The 22,000-nt window shown below is 58.5% G+C and overlaps 1 protein-coding gene across 1 annotated transcript; it reads left to right on the top strand.

The window, feature by feature from the left end:
• The first annotated feature begins 435 nt into the window (after positions 1-435).
• On the top strand, positions 436-20,695 carry IGSF8 (immunoglobulin superfamily member 8). Its single transcript, XM_006115223.5, has 7 exons — positions 436-725; positions 8,539-8,913; positions 11,801-12,268; positions 12,855-13,274; positions 13,673-14,077; positions 14,916-15,064; positions 16,415-20,695. The coding sequence occupies exons 1-6, from the start codon at positions 665-667 to the stop codon at positions 15,029-15,031; spliced, it is 1,845 nt and encodes a 614-aa protein (XP_006115285.3). The 5' UTR covers positions 436-664; the 3' UTR covers positions 15,032-15,064; positions 16,415-20,695.
• The last annotated feature ends 1,305 nt before the right edge of the window (positions 20,696-22,000 follow it).

The raw sequence follows: 22,000 nt of genomic DNA on the forward strand, positions 1-22,000 counted from the left end.
AGCACTGACATGCAGCCACCTCTGGGGTGGAACAAGGCAGCTGTGTAGTAGCCACGCAGCAATGCCCCACACGGATCCCTCACCGCACAGCACTGACATGCAGCCACCTCTGGGGTGGAACAAGGCAGCTGTGTAGTAGCCACGCAGCAATGCCCCACAGGGATCCCTCACCGCCCAGCACTGACATGCAGCCACCTCTGGGGTGGAACAAGGCAGCTGTGTAGCAGCCACGCAGCAATGCCCCACACGGATCCCTCACCGCCCAGCATTGACATGCAGCCGCCTCTGCGTTGGGACTCGTAAAACAGCCGCCCAGGGTCGCTCAGCGCGCAGTGCAACCCCGTGTCCCGCGGGGAGGCCGCTTGGGAGGCGCCGGGCACGGAGAGGGTCGGGGAGCGGGGGGGGGGGGGGAGCATTCTCGCCCTGCGGTCGCTCTGAGCCGGGGCGCGGGACGTGGCGGCGCTGGCTGCGGCGGGGGCCGGGCCGGGGGATCGATCCGGGCCGCCCAGCGGCTGTTCCCAGCGCTGCAGTCGGGCAGGGCGGGGCCAGGGGAGGCCGAACGGACCCGGGCTGCCTGCACCTCGCCCCTCTCCTGAGCCGGCGCACGGGGCCGCCTTGCGCGTCCCGGGCGAAGGCTCCCAGCGCCGGGCCGGTGCTCGCCACCATGGAAGCCGCGAGGGCGCCGCTGCCCCGGGCCGCGCTGGGCTGCTTGCTGCTGCTGATGGGTGAGTCGCCCGCGCAGGGGCAGCGCCGGGCTGCGGGGAGCCCTGGCTGCAGCTGCTTGGCACGGATGGGGGTGCGGTGCGGGGGCCCGCGCATGAGAGCTGCTGGAGGTGGGGCAGCCCTGCCCCCTTGGCGGGCGGCGAGTCCTGGGGACGGGGGTGCACTGAGGCTGGGAAAGGGAGGGGGGAGGCTGGGGGAGCCCAGCCCCCTTGGCAGCTGGGAAAGGGACGGGGGTGCGGGAGGCTGGGGGGAGCCCTGCCGCTGAGGTAGTGGGGGTGCAGGCGGCCGGGTGGAGCCCTGTCCCCCTCCTAGCTGGGCACTGAGGGTGCGGGCGGCTCCCTGCTCCTTTGGCAGCTGGGGACACAGGGTGCTGGTGGCTGGGGGGGGAGCCCTGCCCTCGAGGCAGCTTGGCACTGGGGGTGTGGGCAGCTGGGGGAGCCCTGCCCCTTCGGGGGCAAGGTGCTGTGGCCCGGTAGGATGAAGGTTCATAGCCCTTGCTCCCCCACCAAGCCAAGGGAACAGGGCCCTGCCCTCCTGACTCCTCCTTCCCCAATCTCCCCACTGGAGCAGGGAGGCCTCTTACTATTCCCCTGGTAACTCCCTCCCAGCAGCTCCCCCAAACACCAGGCTGTGCATGTGCCTGGGGCTTGCCCTGGCAGCTCACACCTCCAGGGCTGCCTCTGTGACCCAGAGCCAGAGCCCACGCCAGCACTGGGCAGGAGAAGGCAACGGGTCCTGCCCCCATTTACAGAAACATCTGCCTGCTGGCCCCGTTCGGTGCATGTGTCCGGGTGGGTGTCTTTTCTGACTTTTTTCATTTAGACTGATCCTCATTTTGTGATTGCTTCCCTCGGATCCGCTGGGCTTTGATCCTAGGCCGGCTTGTGGCAGGGGAGAGGGGCTGTGCCGCATGCTAACAACCGGCTCTGGACTTTTCTAATGGTGCCCTGGCAAGAGCTGATCAGACCCAGGAGACGACTCCGTCTGTCCTGCCCATGGGGCTGTCTGGTTGGGTCCCCAGTTGTGAATAGGGACAGATCGTGGATGGGGGAAGGGCTCAGGAGAAGACTCTGCCCCAGACCTGTGCGACCCCTGGTTCTCCAGCTGGCATATCGTGGCTCCTGTGCCAGGCCTTAGTGCCTGCTGCTTGCACCGCAAGGTCCCAGCTTGGCCTGCCCCCCAGGGAATTTCACTGGTGATGCGGCATAAATCCCCTACGGTTGGTGGGGTTTCCGGGAAAGGGTGAGTTGCTCTGTGGGCCCAGCGTGACTTTTTAGCAAGGACAGCTCTTCGTCATGGGCCTGATTTTGATTAACCGCCTGCCCTGTGGGCACAAATGGCTTTAACTTGGCACTCCTGGTATTCCAGGCTCTGGCCTGCCCCGGTATAAATCAGAGCAGCCTCAGCGTGGCTCTAACTCTCACCCTCCTTCCCCCGGGGGGGACAGAAAATAGCTGCCGCACAGTGCGCTCTGGCCACACCTCTGATCCACAGCCCAGGCTGCTCCATCTCAGCTCCCAGACCCGTCTCTTCCCTGCAGCACCCACCCTCCTCTCCAGGGGCTAGGCAGAGTGACTGAACCTTGCGGGAATCACGCTCTGGGGACAGCAGAACACCTCGCTTTCCTCCTGCCGCACGCACCCTAAGGAATTAGCCCAGCGTGCCAGCACTGGGCAAGTCTTATTCCCCCCCAGACTGCAGAGAAGATAACAGCCTAGTACTGCTACCCTGCCCCTTGACCTCCAGAGACTGGGGCAGGGTGGTGCTGGTTCACAGCCAGTTTGCCCCTTTGTGTTGATAAAGGAAAGGCGCCCCTCCCCTGAGGCTTGCACAGCTGCGTTTCAGTCCAAGGCCTTAGAGCCATGGTTCTCAAAGTGCGCTCTGCAGACCACTAGTGGCCTGCAAACATCTTGTGGGCTCAGGGCTTGCCTACCCCGCCCCCCCCCCCCCCCGCCCCCGCCCGCACAGTGGGGAGCCTACACTAACACTCCAGCCCTGTATTTCCCCTCCCATGAAGTTGAAGCACCAACACTGGCTTCCCGCTGCAGGGGAGAGGCAGGCCATCCTGGCAGGCTTGCAGGGGAAGGAAGTGGCTCTGTGTGCTGCCACTGCTTCTCCCCCGGATGGGGGAATGGCAGCACAGAAAACGGCTTGCCTGGAGGTTTTCCCCACCCCGCTGCTCCCGTTGGCTGGAATCATGGCCAATGAGAGCAGCAGGGTGGGGTGGGCTATGCTGAGGGTGGTGGGAGGCATGGAGCCAGATACATGCCCCCCATCCTTCTCATGTCCTGACCCCCCAACCCTCCCGGCATCTTCTCTCCCTCCCAGGTCATGCACATTGACCCCTCTCCTGTAGCTTCCCTCCTGCACCCTCTCTTCCTCCCAGCCAGACCATGCAGCCCCACCCCACCCTTTCATCATCATGGGTGGTTGGCTGGTGGTCTGTAGAAGAGTGTTCTTTGTGCGGGGTGGGCCACGGGCCAAAAAGTTTGAGAACCACTGCCTTAGAGAGTAGGAGGGGGTGCATAGCTGTGACATGGGATCGGGACCCAGGGCATCTGGATTCAAGCCAGTGACTGGGAGTTGAAGCCAGACAAATTGAGGCTGGAAAAGAGGCCTAGATTTTACATCTTGGCAGCAGGGCTGGCCCACAACATTTTAGCACCCAAGGCTTGGGCCAAAACTTGGAAAGGTCTCAGTTCTGCCTCCTTCCTGTTCTACTCCTCTCGCGGCACTGCAGAGAGAATACATATGCACCAGCAGCAGACACAGTTTTCTACACTCTGGGTCCTTGTGGCAGCTCCCCCGCCTCCAGTCTGGCACCTGAGGTGGCCGCCTCACTTCGCCTCCTGGTAAGGCCAGCCTGCCTGGCAGTAATTAACCACTGGAACAATTTACCCAGGGCTGGGGTGGCTTCTCCGTCACCATCCATTTTTAAATCAAGATTTAACCCTGCATTTCCCCAGACCCTTTGTTTAAACTGAGCGCTTCAGGGCAGGGACTGTCTCTCTCTGTGTGTTTGTGCAGCGCCTGGCACAGCAGGGCCCTGAGCTCGGGGTCTGGGCACTTCTGTAATACTTGCCAACAATAATAATTCCAACTCCAGCAATGTCAAGCAGCCCTTCCCCTCCCAATTATCACTCGAGCTGTCTTCTGGTATTAAAACCACACTTATTTTGGAAAGCCCAGCAGGTGCCAAGCAGCAGAAAAGCAACTGTACTGATGAATTATAGCTTTCTCCCTGTGTCTCCGCTCCCACCCCCTAGTTGGCACAGGCACCCCCAAGCTCAGCTGTGACTCTCCCCACTTTCTCCCAGCTGTCTGCTTCACAGCACAGCTGGTCAATTTGTTGGTGGGGCATGGAGGGGAAGGCGAGCGGAGCGCAGAAACTCCAGAGGAGCTCCCAAAGACTGAAACACGTCAGTCCTTCCAGGCTGAGTTTCCAAAGTGTGTGGGTATGGGGTGGGGGGAATCTGCTTCTGATCTTTTTTCCATGCTGAATTTAAATCCTTCCAACCAGGAAACACCACTTAGAAAGCAAAACTAGGGTGAGTCACTTTCCTCACCTCAAAATATTCACTCCCTGAGCCAAAAAACCTTGAATGTGTCAAACTTCAGCCTCTGAATTTTTTCCTCCGCAGCTCTAGGCTGCTGGGGGAGCGGCTGTGGCAAGGAGAAGGCGCCTTGGAGTCCGAGGCATCACAATACGCTCAGAGTGAGGGGGCAGCTGTAGGTGGTCAGAAAGGCCGCTCTGAGGCAAGGCACTGGATCTGAAGAGCCAGCCCCATTCGCCCCTAGAGAGGCACAAGTGGAGGGGTGTGAGCCATTGAGGCACATTGCCCGAGGCTCATAGGGGCAGCTTGGGGGCATGGCCAGAGCACACTGCCATGGCTGTCCACTGCCCCCTTGGGCCCATAGGGAATGCCTCAAACCACACGCAGGGTCTGGCAAGAGAAACCGGGCTCAACTGGAGCAGTTGGTCTCTTCATCATGGCACAGCTGGCTTTAGGCAGGCGTGTTTGGTTCTGGATTTTCAGCCATTGCTCCGAAAATCCCAGCGGATCCGAGGCAAGCATGGCTTTGGGAAGTCACTTTGCTGGCTTGTTGCCTCAGTTTCCCCATTTGTACTTCAGCCATCAGCCCGAGATCAGTGTGGCAGAGGTGTCTAGCTGCTGGATCATGGCTGTGCTGCATGAGAGCTTGGGGCTGGCATGGTTGGGTTGGCTGGCCAGCACACTCCTGGCCCACGTGCCTCTTCCCTGCAGTATCAGTATGACCGGGGTGCGCTAGGAGCAGGGACATGAGGTATCCGCCATCCCACAGGTGATCTGGTGCCTGTGTGCCAGTTACAAAGCTGGTGGGAACCTCTGGCTGGGCCCCTTGGCAGGTCTGCCTTCAGTGCGTCTCTTCCCCCATATCAGTCCCTGTACCCAGAAACCACCCTGTTTGCTGAGCCATATGCCTCCACACAGTGGCCTCTTGCTTCTCCCGTGGGACTCAGATGTGACCCACCAGCAACCCCTGCACGTGCCCCCCACCAGCTCTTCAGGGCAGGGCCTGCTTGCCTTTATTTTGGTTGGTAAGTTTCTGCAGCCCTGGCTCTAAAGTCCCTTGCTGCCAGGGGTCTGCGTAAATGGGTCACAGGCAGCAGGTCCAAATGAAAACCAGGGCCCAGCTACTGGTGGTAAACAAACAGGAATCTGTCGTCCCCGATGCCTAATTAGCTCCTCGGCCTCATGCGCAAAGGCACAACGCGATCCAGCAGCTGGGCAAATTCCAGCTGGAAGTCAGGGGCACGTTTATAACAGGGAGAGGAGTTCCCTAGTGCACTCTGGGTGGGGATGCCAAAGTGGATCACGACCCCATTTTAATGGGGTCACCAAGGGCTGGCTTAGACAAGTTGGGGCCAGGAGCTCAAACTGAAGCCTGAGCCCCATCACATGGGACAGAAGCTGAAGGGTTTCAGCCCTGGGTGGTGGGGCTCAGCCTAGGGCAGCCTGTCGGCTTTGGCTGCTCTCCTACCTTCATGATCGTGGGCTTTGCCCCCTCCCTTCCCCCATGCAGAGTGGTAAGGCTTGCGCCTGCTCAGGTTTTACAGCTGAGACCCCTGACTGGCAGAACAGCTGCTGTAGCCCTCGCACAGGGCCTCTGTCTCTAAGACCCTCTCTGGCTCATGCAAGCGTTATGGGTTGGCTACCGGCAGCTGGTGGGTAATTTCTGGCTCGGATCATGCGGGAGCTCAGACTAGATCATGGTAGTCCCTTGACATCTGTGATCCAGCTCTGGGGCCTGTATTCTTCGGCCCGGGAGAGCACCCCTTCAGTGCACGTCACAGGGCCAGATGGGCTTAGCTGGCACCTGCCAATCCACCGCCACAGGTGGAGTTTCTAGAAGCTGGACTGAGATGGGATGACAGGCGTCTGTGCCGGGGCTAATGAGCGTGGGGCGGGGGGGACTTAACATGCATGGAGAGGTGTGATCTGTTGGAGACCCAGTCCCTATTTGCTTTTGTCGTAGTGGCCTGGATCTTAGCCGGCTGCTGGGGGGCGTGACCCAGCCTGCCTGGCCCAGGTGTGCAGCCAGGCGTCTGGCTGGCTCGCCTCGTGCAGGACAAATGCCGGAGAAGGAGCCTTTTGTGCATCTAGAATGTTGCAATCCCTGTATCTCCCCCCTCTCCCTCGGCATCCTAGCGCTGGCACACACTGAGGCCAATTGTCCTGTGGAGGTGCCGGTGGCGGGTGTCAGGCGCGGCTGGAGGATGAGACAATAGACCCGGGTCTGTGTTGGGAAACAGACTTGCCTGTCACCCTGCGCACTGGGTGGGGACAAGCAGGGGTGGCAACGTTCAGGGATGGGAGCAAAGTTCTTCGGGTTGGGCCGCAGCTGCGGCGCTGGCAGGAGCTGAGTTGCGTTGCTCCCCAGCCTGTCAGATCAGGGAATCTGCCAGGGCTTCGCCTCTCTTCTGGCTAGCGAGTTGTTCTGTGCTGAGATGCTCTTCCTAAGGAGCTGCTAAGGAGCTGAGGCGGTAGCAGTGTGGGCTAGTGGCTGGAGTGCTGCATTGGGACATGGGGTCTGTTTCAGTCTCTGGCACTGGCCTTGGGCATGTCATTTTCCTGCTTGGTGCCTCAGTTTCTCCTCCTGTGGCCTGTGAGCTCTCCAGGGCAGGGACTGTCTCTTCCTGTGTGTCTGTGCAGCGCCTGGCATGTGTGAGCCGGCTCCTGATCTCTAGGCGCTGCCCTAATACCAGTGGGGCTCAGAACCCTGGCATGGCTCCCGCGTCTCAATGGTAACCAGCCCCAGCTCCCAGCCATGCCTGGGGGAGCAGCAAGTGAAAATGCCTCTCTCAGCAGCTGTCTGTTTGCTGAGGGGGGCGGGTGTTGGGTTGGAACCGCCCCAAGGCTGGAAATGGCCGCTGCTCCCTGCCTCCCCCTCAGCTCTGGCAGCCAGCTAATGCCCCTGTGATTCTCCTGGCGGCTGGCCAGGGAAGTGTTGGAGTCTCCTCCTCAGTACGAGGTGTTTGCCTGTGGTGCTGGCACACCAGCAGGGCAGGCGGTTCTGTCACGAGGCAGCAAGCAAATATGTAGCCAGTCGCTGTTCTGGCTTCTGGAAGCAAATTGACGACTCTGAGCTGGGCAAAGCCTCCCACCCCGCAGCTCCACCAAAGCCCTGTCAGTCTCGACTCATAGCCCCCCGCCCGCTCTCCTGGTGCTGGGCACCCCCACTGCCCCATCCACGGCTCTGCCAACGCCCCTCAATTCCAACCCACAGCCAGCCCTCCCATCCCACCCCAGGGTTCCCCTTTCCCTCTGTTCCATCCCACAGCCCCCCACATCCCACCCCGGGCTCTCCCACGCCTCCATTTCAACCCACAGCCCCCCCCATCCCACCCCAGGGTTCCCCTTTCCCTCTGTTCCATCCCACAGCCCCCCACATCCCACCCCGGGCTCTCCCACGCCTCCATTTCAACCCACAGCCCCCCCCATCCCACCCCAGGGTTCCCCTTTCCCTCTGTTCCATCCCACAGCCCCCCACATCCCACCCCGGGCTCTCCCACGCCTCCATTTCAACCCACAGCCCCCCCCATCCCACCCCAGGGTTCCCCTTTCCCTCTGTTCCATCCCACAGCCCCCTCCATCCTACCCCAGGGCTCTCCCACGCCTCCATTTCAACCCACAGCCCCCCCATCCTACCCCAGGGCGCCCCCAGCCCCTCTTTTCCAGCCCACCCTCCTCTCACACACATTATCCTACCCCAGGGCTCCCCCCATCCCTCAGTTCCAATCTGCCCCCCCCCCCATCCTTGTCCAGGGCTCCACCCAGACCCTCAGTTCCAACCCACATCCCACTTCCAGTACTCCAGCCCCAGGCTCACGCCTTCCCTGCCCCTCAGTTCTGGCCTGCCTCCCCCTCCCCTCTGCCCAGGGCAGATACTGCAGAATTGTGGGGCTTTGTGATGGAGACAAACATTCACCAGGAGTTAGTCTGAGATTCCCACGCTCCCACCGCCTGTGATCGAAGGCAGGGCCTGGGCCAGGGCTGACGGGGCCTCTCGCTGCCCACTGGGGCCCTTGTGCCTTGACCCAGTTCCCAACAGGAAGGGGTCAGGTCCCAGTGTCTGGAATCTTAGGTAGCACCATGGCCTGTGCACCCAGCAGCTGGGTGGGGACATAGGGCAGAGAGCTGGGCAAGGGAGAGGAGGGCTGCTGAGCATGTGCGGGGTCTGACCCAAAGCCTGGCTCCATGCCAGGCTCTGAACAACCTCGTCCCTGGAGCTCCAGCGTCACTAACCGCCCCCCCCACCTCCATTTCTCTGCAGGCCTGTGTGGGGCACGGGAGGTGCACCTGCCCCCAGGACCCCTGTTCCGCGTGGAGGGCACGGCCATCTCCATCCCATGCAATGTCTCGGAGTACGAGGGCCCCACGCAGCAGCACTTCGAGTGGTTCCTGTACCGCCCGACAGCGCCCGAGATCTCCATTGGCATAGTCAGCACCAAGGACCCCGGCTTCCCTTACGCCGTCTTCAGCCCCCGTGTGCAGAGCGGGGAGGTCTCGGTGCAGCGCCTGCGTGGTGACGCCGTCGAGCTGCGCATCGCCCGGCTGCAGGCCGAGGACGCCGGCGTCTACGAGTGCTACACGCCTACCACCGACTCCAAATACCACGGCAACTACAGCAGCAAGGTGGTGCTAAAAGGTACCCGGGTACCGGCTACTCTCGGGGCTCCAGGGCTGGGGGATGCCCCATGAACACCGCCTGGCTCCCCGTTACCCCATTGCAGCACTGCGGACAGGACAGGGAGGATGGGTCTAAGACCCCTCCCTTCCACTCCTCCCCCACAATGTAGAATCACTAAAATAAAGATGAAGCAAAATGCAGGACAATGTAGCACTTTAAAGACTAACAAGATGGTTTATTAGATGATGAGCTTTCGTGGGCCAGACCCACTTCCTCAGATCAAAGGAAGTGGGTCTGGCCCACGAAAGCTCATCATCTAATAAACCATCTTGTTAGTCTTTAAAGTGCTACATTGTCCTGCATTTTGCTTCAGCTACCCCAGACTAACACGGCTACATCTCTACCACTAAAATAAAGATGCCACCCAGACCCTCGAGCGTCACTTGCACCAGTGACAAGGGCCAGCCTGCCAGTCGCACCAGTTTTGTATGGGTGCAAACGAGGCACGAGGATGTGGGTGGCAGTGGAGAATCAGGCCGTCCATTGGAGGGACTGACTCTGTACTTGTTCTCTGTCCCATGGGCGTGCCCAAGGGCCAGGCCTAGGTCAGAGCCCCAGAGTGCTAGGCGCTGCATGAATGCTCGGGGAGGATTCTGTTCTTAACAGGCCGCTGATTACACAGCCCAGGGGGTTGGGGGCTGGCATGGCGCTGAAGGGCAGCGAGCGCACTGAGTGTCTGGCTGCACCTAGAACCGCAACGGGGGTTGCACAGCCCGTGGGAGCCAGCACGGGCCCTCGCTAGGCAGCACTGCAGCCCGGCTTGTGCCACTGGTCCTGTGAGAACGGGGAGCCTGAGACTCATAGATCCGTGGGGCTGGTTCTCAGCTGTGCGGAGGCCCCTCCGCGTTGCACTGGCAGGGTAATGGGAGTCTGAGGGTGGGTGGGAGCAACCCTCCTTAGGGACCCCCGCACAGCAGCAGCCTCCCTGCCCAGTCTCTGAACCTGCCCCGTTACCAGCCTCAGAGGAGGGGGCCGGCCAGGGCGCACAGGAGGCCCTCTGGAGCAGAGTGTACATTAGAGCAACCTCAGGGCTGCGCTAATGCACATTGTGGGCGGGGCTTGGTCTGGTGCAGAATATGGGGAGTGCAAATGCAGCCCAGAATCTGACCCTCAGCCAGTCCCCCCAAGAGCTGTGCGGATGCCCCTCAGTCCTGACCCCCCAACCCCCTACTGTCCCGGTCCTGGGGCACCTGCTGGATTGAGTCTCCCATACGTATGTTCTGTAGGGAGCACAGAGAGGGCCCAGTGACAGGCGTGAGCTCCACCCTCCCGTAGCCGGCCCTTGTGGGAACCCACCTGTGGAGCTCCTGCTGCAGGAACCTGGCTGTGCTGGGGCCCTTCCCGGGGCCTGGCCTGGCTCTGAGGCGATGAGAAGCGACTGCGCACAGATGTGGAGTCACCCTCACGCACTCGGCTCCCTGCCGCTCCAAGGGGACTCTCGTGGATTTCCCCTTTCCCGTACGGGACCCCTGCGCCCGCCGGTGCGGGAAGGAAGCACGGCCTGGTTGGGGGAGATACTATCCCACTTCTGGTGCTTGTTCTTCAGAAAGGGGAACCAGGTCGGCGTGTGGGGAATCCCGCAGTTCCTCTTCCCCTGCAGCCTGGGCAGACTCCGTCTGGCTCGTGGCTTGTCTCCACTTGTCTGGGCCCTTTGGATTAGCCCCTTGGTGTTGTCCCAGGGCACCAGCGAGCTGCGGGGCCGAAGGGGAGGCGGCCTGCAAATCACTGTGGCCTTCTCAGAGCACAGCCAACCCCTGCGGGGGGATTGTTTTTGTGGGGCGAGAGGGGTGTTGGGTGGGACGTCTCTGGGGCACAGCGGAGGCACTGGAGATCCAGGCCCATCCAGCGGACCAGCCACCCTTCCTCCCCACCCACCTACACCCCGCCCTCTCCCTGCCTGGCATGGGTGGGGGGGCACAATAAGGTTTTTCACCTCAGCGAGGCCCAGGGCTCTGGCTCTCCCTGCAGACCAGGGCAGGCAACAGGGACAGCCTCCCCCTGCCCCACCTGCCAGGGCATTAGCTCTGCCCTGGAGGGGGCCTGGTTGGGCAGGAGGCCAGCCAGCCTGAGCCCCAGGGCTGGGCAGGGCAGCTGGGCTGGCAGAGGTCGTGTTCTGCCTTTGAGGCTCTGGAAAGGAGTTTCTGAGGGGAGGGGCAGCTGGACGTAGGGGCCCAATCCTGCCGGGCCCGTCAGCATCCACAAAAGCTGCTGGGCCAGAGAGCAGCTTGGAAAGCCCTCGCTCAGCAGCTGCCCTGGGGAGCTGAGTGCTCAGGCCCTAACAGGATCAGGCCCCTTGGGACCTCAGCACTGTGCAGAGCTGGGAGCAGGGGCAGCTTAGTGGGCAGTTCTGGGACCCGCTGCCCCTCCCCCGTGTCTGCCCACCGGAGTGGTGAGGAACTGAGGGCTGAGCTGCTCTGTGTCCTATGGGCTGCAGGATTTTCTCTCCCCACGGGCCAGCTTCCCAGGGATTAAAGCCCTGGGATGGGGATATCAAAGGGAAAGAGCCGGTAGGGTAGGGCGGGGCTCCTGGGGGCCTGGACTGGGGCCTGTCTGGCTTTGGGAAGGGAGTGCGGCTAGTGGTTAGAATGGGGAGCGCGGGGGTGGGGTGGGGGTGGAGCCAGAATCCCTGGATTCTATTCCCGATTCTGCCTCGAACATGTTCTAGAATCTTGGACCAAGTGGGTTCTGTTGCGAGGCTCTGGCTCAGCACCCCATCCCCGCCCCCTTTCCCCTTGTGGGGGAGCAGAGGGGTCACCCAGAGGTGTCTTGATTCCCCAACTCTCACCTCCTTTGCTCCAGAGACCAGCCTGACCCTGCTCCCATCTCTCCTCTCTTCCCCCTGCAGTGATCCCTGACAAGCTCCGGGTCTCGGCCCTCACACACGGACACCCTCTTCGAGGCCGCATGGTCGGCACCTCCCCCCTGCAGCTCAGCCTGTCGGAGGGCCAGGCGCTGCAGTTGAGCTGCACGGCCCAGAGCCAGACGCTGCAGCACACGCATCTCTCCGTCTCCTTTGGGGTCTCGGCCCCAGAGGCTCCCGTGGGGCGCCAGACGCTGCAGGAGGTGGTCGGGGTGCGCCGTGACTTTGCTGTGGAAGCGGGCGGGCACTTTGCCGAGCGGTACCGCACCGGGGAGCTCTCTGTGGCCAAGGCAGGCACCGAGCAGTATACGCTGGCCATCGGGCGGGTGCGCCTGGGTGACGCGGGCAACTACCACTGCACGGTAGGCGAGTGGATCCAGGACCCTGATGGCACCTGGCAGCTGATCGCTGAGAAACGGGCAGCACTGGCCCAAGTGACTGTCCAGTCCATTGGTGAGTCCTGGCTGGCTCTGACCCCAAGCCATCTACTGTGTCTGTCCTTGCTGGGCGGGGCCCCGTGAGGAGGCAGGATAAGGGACCACAGGGCATTTGCTGATGCTGTCAGGGGGAGGAGATCAGGCATTGTCCTTGTGGGAGCTGCTAGCCCTCTGCCTGCTGGGATCCTGCCTCTTGGGCCACCCCACCTCACTGTTTCTTGTCCCCTGTTTCAGCAGCTGGTTGCCCTAGTGCAAAGTGAGCCCAGAGCAGTCATGTTTGCAGGTGGCCAAGTGGCAAGAAATCAGGCCCTGTGGCTCAAGGGAGCAGGACTCTGTGATTCTCCTGGGGGGCTTCAAGTTGAGGTTTGTGTGAGGGGCTCTGGAGCCGGGCAGGAAATATCTCTTTGCCCACCCCTGCTCCTACCCTGCCCCCACTGCCCTAAGCTGCTGTGCAGCTGTTAAACAGCAGCTGTGCTCCACCCCAGAAGTGACTCCAGGTTAGTGCTGGGAGGGGAGCCATCTCAATGCATGGGGCTCCTTAGGGCCGGGCTGGGCTCTGTGGTTGCTCTCACTTCCCCATCCCCTCTTTGGTTCCCTTTCAGCGAGCCAGCTGGCGGTGTCGGCCAGCCCACCTGAGGTCCGGCTCAGTGCTGGAGATGCTCTGGAGCTCCTGTGCAACGTGTCCAGCCCCATGCCCCCTGTGCCCCACGTGGTGTATGCCGTGGGCTGGGAGGTGGGCGAGCAGGACGGGGATGGGCTGCTGGTGGTGCAGCTGGACACGGATGGGGTGGCCGTCGTGGGGGAGAGCTATGCCAACGGCCAAGGGGGCAGGCACCAAGTCTCGCTGCAGAAGCTGACGCCCACCCCAGGCACCTACCGGCTGCGGATCGAGTCGGCCCAGCCAGGGGACGTGGGCACCTACCGCTGCGTGGCCCGGGTCTACGTGCACTCCCCCGATGCACAGCTGCAGGAGGTGGCCAGCAGCCGGTCGCAGGGGCTGAAGGTGCACATGAAATCAGAAGGTACAAGGCATGGACTGGGTAGAGGGATTGGGGTGCATTTGGGGGCTCCCTTTGCCCTCCCCACTCTGCTGTCTGCCCTGGGCTCCTGGGCATGGTGAATCCTCTTGTTCCAACAGGGTGTGATTAACCTGGGTGCGAGCACCCCAGAGCCAGCGCTCTAGCACCACTCCCTTCAGCGCCCCCTTCTGGGCTGCCCCACCGCTAGTTTTCATGCCCTACTGGGCAACTTTGTGTTCAGTTTTCTAGATGCGTTTCTGTGTGTGGTCCCATCCCCCTGGCCTGTGATGGCCACAGGGTTCAGCTGGTGGGGGATGGTCAGACCCTGATGGGCCTGGGGGCTAAGCACTGGACTCTGGGCCAAGTGCACTAACCGCCTGCTGCCCTTGTCTCCTCTGCAGATGTGGTGCTGATGGTCTATGCATGGCTGCCCGTCCCCGCCACCTACCGCGGGGACACGGCCGAGCTGCTGTGCAACATCTCGGTGGAGTCGACCCAGGCCGTGCATGTGGCTGTCAGCTGGTGGGTGGAGCTGACGGTGGGGGACGAGGAGCCCCCGGGCCGGATGGTGGCGTCTGTGAACCGCGAGGGAGTGGCGGAGCTGGGCAGGCGGGCATCGGGCGGGGACATGAGTGTCGACAAGGTCGGGCCGCACTGTCACCGGCTGCGGCTCCATGGAGTGCAGCCGTCTGACGAGGGGAAGTACCACTGCGCCGTCACTGCCTGGGTGCGCTACGCGGACGACAGTTGGTACAATGCCAGGGCCGTGAAGTCCAACTCCATCACTGTGTATCCCTACGCTCTCGGTGAGTGCCACTGTGCCCCCTCCCTCACGTATCCCTACACCCTGGGTGAGTGCCGTTGTGGCCTCTCCCGCGTATCCCTACACCCTGGGTGTGTGCCGTTGTGGCCTCTCCCGCGTAGCCCTACACCCTGGGTGTGTGCCGTTGTGGCCTCTCCCGCGTATCCCTACACCCTGGGTGTGTGCCGTTGTGGCCTCTCCCGCGTATCCCTACACCCTGGGTGTGTGCCGTTGTGGCTTCTCCCGCGTATCCCTACACCCTGGGTGTGTGCCGTTGTGGCCTCTCCCGCGTATCCCTACACCCTGGGTGTGTGCCGTTGTGGCCTCTCCCGCGTATCCCTACACCCTGGGTGTGTGCCGTTGTGGCCTCTCCTGTGTATCCCTACATCCTGGGTGAGTGTTATGTACCACCCCCACACGTATCCCTATGCCCTGGGTGAGTGCTGCTGTGTTCTCCCCGCCCCTGTGTATCCCTACGCCCTGCAGGTGTATCACCTCCACACCTGCGTATCCCTTCACCCTGGGTGACTGCCGTTGCCTATCTCTAGTGTATCTCTATGTCCTGTATTAGTTCTTTCATACCCCGCCCTCCATGTATCCCTACACCTCGGGTGAGTGCTGCCGTGCCCTCCCCCGAATATCCCTACATCTGGCAGTCAGCCATTGCATATCCCCCAGCTATCCCAGCCATTGCATATCCCCCATTGCATATCCCTTTCCACCAAGCCCTCTCCACCTCCTGCCATCTGGCTTCTCTGCCAGCTGATGGTCCCTGGGCCTGGCTGTGTCACCCCCCGGGCCCTCTTTCAGGGTCTGATGGGTGTCTCTGCTCTCCTCTCCAGCCATGGACACCCTGTTCATTCCCCTCATCGTGGGCATTGCCAGTGCCCTCTTCACGGGCATCACCATCCTCGCCACCATCACCTGCTGCTTCATGAGGCGGCTGCACAAGAGGTGAAGGGCTCAGGAGACCGGCCCTGGGACGCTGCAGGTGAGGTGGCCTCTGTGCAAAGAGCGTAGAGGAGAGGAAATCGCTTGACACTCCTTCACCCGCCCTCTCTTGCTGGGGGTGGGGGGAAGATGCCATACAGAGCAATTCTAGGCTCCCCACTCCCACGGTTTTTGCTCTGTGCCCACGTTGTTCTTGGGCAGCAGGATACTGTCCCAAAGAAGGGGATGGGCGAACTGGCACTGCCAGTGTGGCTCAGACTCCATGCACCCTCTGACCGGACAGGGACAGAGAAGGTCCAGTTAGAAATGCTGCATCCATGACCCTTTTATGGGTAGTTCCACTGCATATTGGTAGGGACTCTTTGGTTCCTCTCACACACAGCAAGACTCCCTGTCTGCTCCCCAGTTTGCCCAGTCCTGCCATATCCAGTGTGAAGTCCCAGAGGAGTTCCAATCCAAGCCTCCTTGAGCCAATCTTCCAAGGGAGTGTGAATCAAAAGCACATGAACAATTTGCATCCAGTGCTGCATCCGTGGTCGGAATAAGGCCCATGGCGTTATGGTTTCAGGTCACGACACAAGCAGCGTTGGAGAAAGAAGAGGCGAGAAAGATTTAGTCTGCATGTGGATGGGAATGAGGGGACTGCATGTCAGAAGCTGGCCCTTAAATGTGTACGTGTCTGCTGGCTTCTGCTGGATGGATTCTGATCTGCTCCACTGTGTGTCATAAGCCCTGTACTGCAAGCAGTTAATAGCGCTTTACCTTTAGCTCAGGTGGCATTAATCTGGATTCTGACTGTGTAGACATTTTCTGTCAAAATGACTTTTTGATGGAAAATGTAGTTGCTGCAAATCCAAATACTTCTGTGGAAAAACCAGTTTTGCTGAAACTTTGGGGGTTTCCTTCATAAATCTCAGTAAAACAGTTGGGGGTCCAGTTCCACCTGAACAGAAAGATCTTGGTTCATTTCAACAAATAAGATGTTTTGTTTTTCTTCCAAATCAGTTCAACATCAAAATGCATCATCCTGTGCTGCTGCAGTGCCTTATGGGAGTTGTAGTTCAGCCACATAAAAGGGAGAATTGTGGGTAGGAGACACTTGAACTGCAGCTCCCATGAAGCACCACGGTGGGTTAAGCCATCTCTGTTGAACGTTGAACGGATCTGGAACGAAACGTTGCCATTTCTTTGAACTTTTTCTTCTGTGAAAACTTTAGTATTCTGACCTCTTCCTCCTGATTTGGGACCAAAGAAAGCTGAGATATTGGTATTTCCAGGGGGACACCGTCTTTTTCCCTGCCTAGCTCTGGTTCTAACTCAACTGGCCATAGTTCTTTGGGGTTTCCTTGTCCGGCTGTCCGCTAATGCCATCCTCTCTTGCTCTCTGCAGGTGCCTGCTCCATCTCGCTCTCCTGCCAGCCTTTGCTCAGGCCGCCAGACACCTTCCTTTCCCCCTCGTGTGACTTTTGAGCTCTCACCTCCCTGGACTGGCTTGAGCAGCATTTCATCTCCTCAGACTCCATGCTGGCTGCTGCCTTCATTTGAGTCATTCAGTATATTTTTTTCCTCTCCACCATGGACTAAACTCAACCCAGATCCAGGGAAGCCCCTGGTGGGGGATGGGAAAGATGCTGAGACCTGCATCGGGGCAAAACGTTGCCATGCCAAGAAGTCGATGCATCCGTCTGAGAGATGCAGGCTGGAGAGGTCCCTCCTTGGAGGACTCGAGGGACAATGGCACTGCCACATCCACTCCTGGACTGGCTGCTTACCTACCCAGCCTCTGCATTCCAGGGTGAAGGTTTGGGGGCTGCTTTTCCCTCTGCTGCCAGCGCTGCTGGAAACTCTGCATCTTTTGTCCATTGCCGTTTTTGCCCCCTCCCTTCTCTCACGTGAAGGCTCTGATGTACTGTCCTATGGACCTAGACATGCAGCACAGGGCATATAATTCCCCAGGGGAAGGGCCTGGTGGCTCTGTACTTGGGGGAACCCAAGACTTGATCTGCTGGAGATTGGAGTCAGTCATGTTCTTGTAGCCTATGTGATGGGCAACAGCCTGCTATTGTTGCCAGCTGAAGGAGCTCCTCCTCTAGCTGGAGCAGTTAGAGCCCTGTGCTTTCAAAGTGAAGGTCCTGGGTGCACACTCTCCTGATGTGCCATGCTGGTTGTGCGACCTCAGGTGACATGAGAAAGGGGAGGTTCCTGCTGCCTTTTGTCATGCCAAAGGATGGGGGGCTCGGCTCTTCCTTTGTCCCCCCCCCCCCCACCTTGGGGTTTTAAGTGCATCCTAGCTCTGTCTTCGGGAATAGCCGAGCGGCCTCTCCCTGCCGCTCAGCTGCTGGAAATATTCCCCACCAGTGGCTGGGCGTGGCCTTCAGAGTGGTTCCTTATCCTGTCATATTCCAAGAACTCACTGCACCAGGCTGATCTGATGGCTGATCTGACTCTCAGGCTGATCTGATGGCATTTCGCCCTGGGAAATCCTGGCCCCACTGATGTCAGTGTAACCTCCCCCCTTCTGCAGTGGGGCCAGGATGCTAGTCCTGGCATAAACGCTGGCAGAATCCGACTCGTATATTTCTGTTAAAAAAGCGACACACGTATCCGTAGGCACAGCATTCGGGGCTGTTAAATAGATCCCAAACCTGGATGTCGATGGGGATGGGTTAAAAACAATTGGTGGCTGGTTTTTAATGAAACCTCCCCGACATGTCCCAGCAAGAGTGAAAGTGCCCAGCCTGGCAAGACATGCCCCAAAAAGGCACTGGGCTGCACAGAGGGTGAGAACCATCGCTGGGCTGCTGGTGCTGCTGTTTCTTCACCTTCCCAGTTGCTGAGAGTCACTTAGAGTATGTCTACACTACAAGAGGATTTTGAAAAAGTTATTTTGGAATAATAACTCCCACAATAACTATTTCGAAATGGCATGTCCACGCTACAGGAAGCCTCAAAACTAGTCCAAGGCAGGCTCCCCTAATATGGACCTGCGGTCTCAATTTAGAGCCCCAGGAAACACTGGGGAATAATTACTTTGACTGGCCCTGGGGAGGAGCTATTTCAAAATAGCAGCAGTGGAGTGGCTACACTACTGCTATTTCGAAATAGATCTTTCGAAATAATGGGCTTGCTATGTGGACGCTCAGCTTGTAGTTTCGAAATAACGCTGTAGTGTAGACATGCCCTTAGCATGCCAGGCTTTGGAACAAGCGTGGTTGATTTTGATGTTGTGGTTTTAATGTAAGGATTTTCCAAAACTGCCTGGAACGTTGCTGTTAAAACTAGGGCACGTTCCTGACATGGTTCAGAAAATCTCTGCCCACGTCATGGTCATTTCTGTGACGGGTCATGGCACAAGGGGGTGTTTCCCCAAATTAATCGGACGAGCACAGTAGAGTGAGTAATGTGATGTAACACTTTTGTACAGATAAGCCCCAGATAGAGACAGCCACTCTACATCAATGTGTAAATGATTAGCCTCTTCCTATAGACATTGGATCAGATCCTTATCTGGTGTAACTCAGCGTAGCTCCTTCAGAGTTACAGCTGTAAAGATGAGCCGTCTAGCCTGAAGCTGTGTTACTCTCAGTCCGTTACTTGTTCCATAGAAGTAAATGAGCTTGCTCCTGTGTTTAGCATTAAGCCGAACAAAGGTGGTTTCGGGTCTCTCCTCAGCAAAGGATCTGATCCTGTCTACACACGTCGCTGTGCGGCGATCTAGAGAGATGTGTGATGTGGTGTAAAATCCCCAGAGATCATCCCCAACCTTTGTAGCCATTTCATGTTGCGCGTTAGAGTGGGAACCAGTTTTCCGAAGTGGAAGGTCTGTGTGGAATGTTTTAGGAGGCCAATGTTATAAACATTTCCTTTTTGGCATTCTTGCCCAGCTGGCTCATAACTCCGCCTGTGGATAAAGTGGGTGTTGCTTGGGCGGCAAGTGAAGGGTTAATGCCTGTTTTTTTTTTTTTTTTCCCAGCTCTGGAGAGCACAGTTCACATTTGGTCACATAGCAGCAGCAATACAGCTTGACAGACTGCTCCAGGGAGCATGGGGAGCGGAATGGAGGAGGGGCGAAGGGGTCAGGATTGAGCGGCGCCCGCCCAGTCTGAGGTTCCCATTTGTAGACCCCAGAGCTATGTGAGGCCTCTGGGTTTACATAGGGATGATTCTTGCAGATCTCAAGTCTCCCCTGTTGCCATGGAAACCCTGGTGCATGCTGGGAGCAGGGTAAGGGGTGGGTGGGACCCATTTTGCATGGCTGTGACATCACAAGGAGGTTCCCGTCCTAGCAAAGAGCATTTCCATGTATGGGTTCCCCGTTGGCCTGCCTATAATGCCACACTGCTGTACAATGGCTTTTTATACTCACTGCCTGGACTACTGGGCACAGGGCTGGGGCAATGGGGAAGCCCCCAGTGGGAAAACTGGCAGAACCATGGAGGGAAGGAGCATCGGGGGGGGGGGGGCACAAGGAGTTGAGGTGTCCCCATGTGTAGGATGTGTGTCTGGGGACTGCGCTGATCATATCTTTCTCAGAAAATCTCTCTCTGTCTCTTACACCCCTTCCCCACCTCACCCCTTTTGGCCCTAGGGAAAGGACCAGACCCTGGAGGTTGCACGTGCTCCTGGGCTGCATGGGGGCAGTTTTCAGGTACCATAGAAAGCCCGTCTTGGTGATGCTCCGTAATGCGTCCACCAATGTCCCCTCTAATTTTTTCCATCCATGTGTGGAATACATTTTATGTGCACTGAGGCATGCGCACCATCAGGAGAAACCCATGTTGCCAGCTGTGGGTGTGCTGCCAATCAGGTGGGTGGCATTTGACTCTCTCCTGGGTGGCTGCTCAAGTGCTCAGCTTACAGGGAACACTGGTGTCCACCCTCCTCAGGACCCTGATGGGGCTTGTCCCAGGTGTTGCCCTTGCAGAGGCTCATGGTGCCCTGTGCATGCTTCCCAATTAGAGGCAGAGATGGGTATCAGGTGGACCTTTAGCCCCTTTTCCCTCAGTGGGCCTGAGGACTGACCCCGCATGCCAGCACAATCAGTCCCCCCTGGTTTGTGACCCCCCCCATGGGCCTGTGTGGAGACTAGTGGCAGAGTTTGCCCATGTGTCTGACTGCATGATCCGCACCATGGTATGGAAGATTTTGAATGCGATCCTCCCCCCCCCCCCCACTATTTACTTAGCAAGCCAGAAAGGAGCTTCAGCTTCAAGCCCAGTCATGCGGCAGTTTGTAATTTTGTGTGTGTGGCTTCCTAGTCAAACATTGTCTTCAGGGAGCATCCCAGGGTCATGCCAAAATCTGCCAGCAGCGCTTCAGAGCGGGAAAACGCGAAAGGGAAAAACCCTCTGTTGCCAGCGGCTGGCTTTGCCAGGACTAGGGGGAAGCCCCACCAGGTGGAGATGGAAAAACTTGAACAATCCAAACAGCAATTCCATTGCACTGGTAGATTTCATCCTGCTAGATACTCACATTTCCAAACCTGTGCATGTGAATTTCACCTGCTAGTCAGTTTCACTTTCAGGTTTCTCCCTTGCTGCTTTGGATTGCCAGGGCACAGAGAGGGAGCAAAGCTGCAGATCATTCAGAGGTGAATTGCATTCCCTTCTCCACACATTGGAAGATTGACTTTAAAATTGTGACTTTTTTAAAAGAATACATTTAGATTCTGCCTATTTGCCTCCTGGATTGAGTCTTTCAGGGTCAGTTTTCCCTCCCCAGTTACAAAGACTGGAACCATCCTTGTTTTTAAAACGAGTCTTAGGCAAGCTAGGGCTTTAGGGGCCAGTTATTGCAAGGTGGGGGTGGGGGAATGGGATGTTGATTTGTTTAAAAGACATCTAAGCTTTATTCCAAGCCGGGAGGGACCCCTGTGATCATCTATTCTAGTCTGACCTGCTGTGTAACCGGCCTAGAGCAGATCTTTTAGAAAAACATCCAATCTACATGTAAAAATGTCCAATGATGGAGACTCTACCATGACCCTTGGCAAATTGTTCCATTTCTCTGCACAGCCCTGAATAAACCTTGGAGACACTCCAGGGGCGTCATGAATGAGATTGGGGCTGAGCCCAAGTCAGTTCAGATCAAGCCATGGAAAGTTTCATAGTGATTGTACAGAATGTGAGCTGCTGTTTTGCTGCTGCCCTGTGTCTCCTGCACTCATTTACACTAGTTCACAGTGGGCTGGGAAACACTACGGGGGTGAGCTGGGAGTGACACTGCGGCAAGTGACTACACCAGGTACAAGCCAGCAAAGACTTGATAGGATGTTATATGACCGTATCTCATTTCTATCCAGTGACACTTAGACCTCTGGGAACCTTTCCCCCTGCCAACCCAAGATCTTCAGGACACATTGGGAGTTGGCAGGAGCCCTAGTGATGGGAGCCCTGGGGTTGCATTGAATTGCACTTCTGTGAAGCAGGGCTCGTGGCCATGCATGCCGTGGTGAACTGTGCAGCAGCGCTGGGAGTCCAGTGTTGTAATCCTAAGCCACTGACCTGCCCATTCCCAGAATGCTGGCCAAATGCACTCAACCCCAAACACATGCTCTCTGCTTTGTCTGTAGAATCAGCAAATGACCCTGTCCCAGCAGGGAGATGCCAATGGGTCTCACTGATACCAGGTTCCTAGGTCACCCCAAGCCTTCTCCCTGTGATGTGCCCAGGGATGGGGAGGGAGACTTAGTTTGGGGGGTTTTATGCTGCTTTGGATTTAGGGGGAATTTTAGTTCATTCTCCTTTGCCTCTAGCAGGTGGGGTGGTTTTTCCCCTCGAATGCCGCACTAATCCATCTCCCAGCTGCCCATCCCCTTGTGCCTTGAGGCTGGTGAGTGTCAGATGGGGACTCAAGGCTGGAAGGGGAGGGGGGAATGGAGATTTGCTCCAAGCCAGGGCACTAACCAGTAACTCCAATAAGGAGCCAAGGGGGGACATAGAGCCCGAGCCCGCCAGCTGGGTACCTCTGGCCTAGG

Source organism: Pelodiscus sinensis, chromosome 22 (genome assembly GCF_052426305.1).
Source record: "Pelodiscus sinensis isolate ZL-2025 chromosome 22, ASM5242630v1, whole genome shotgun sequence".
NCBI lineage: Eukaryota > Metazoa > Chordata > Testudines > Trionychidae > Pelodiscus > Pelodiscus sinensis.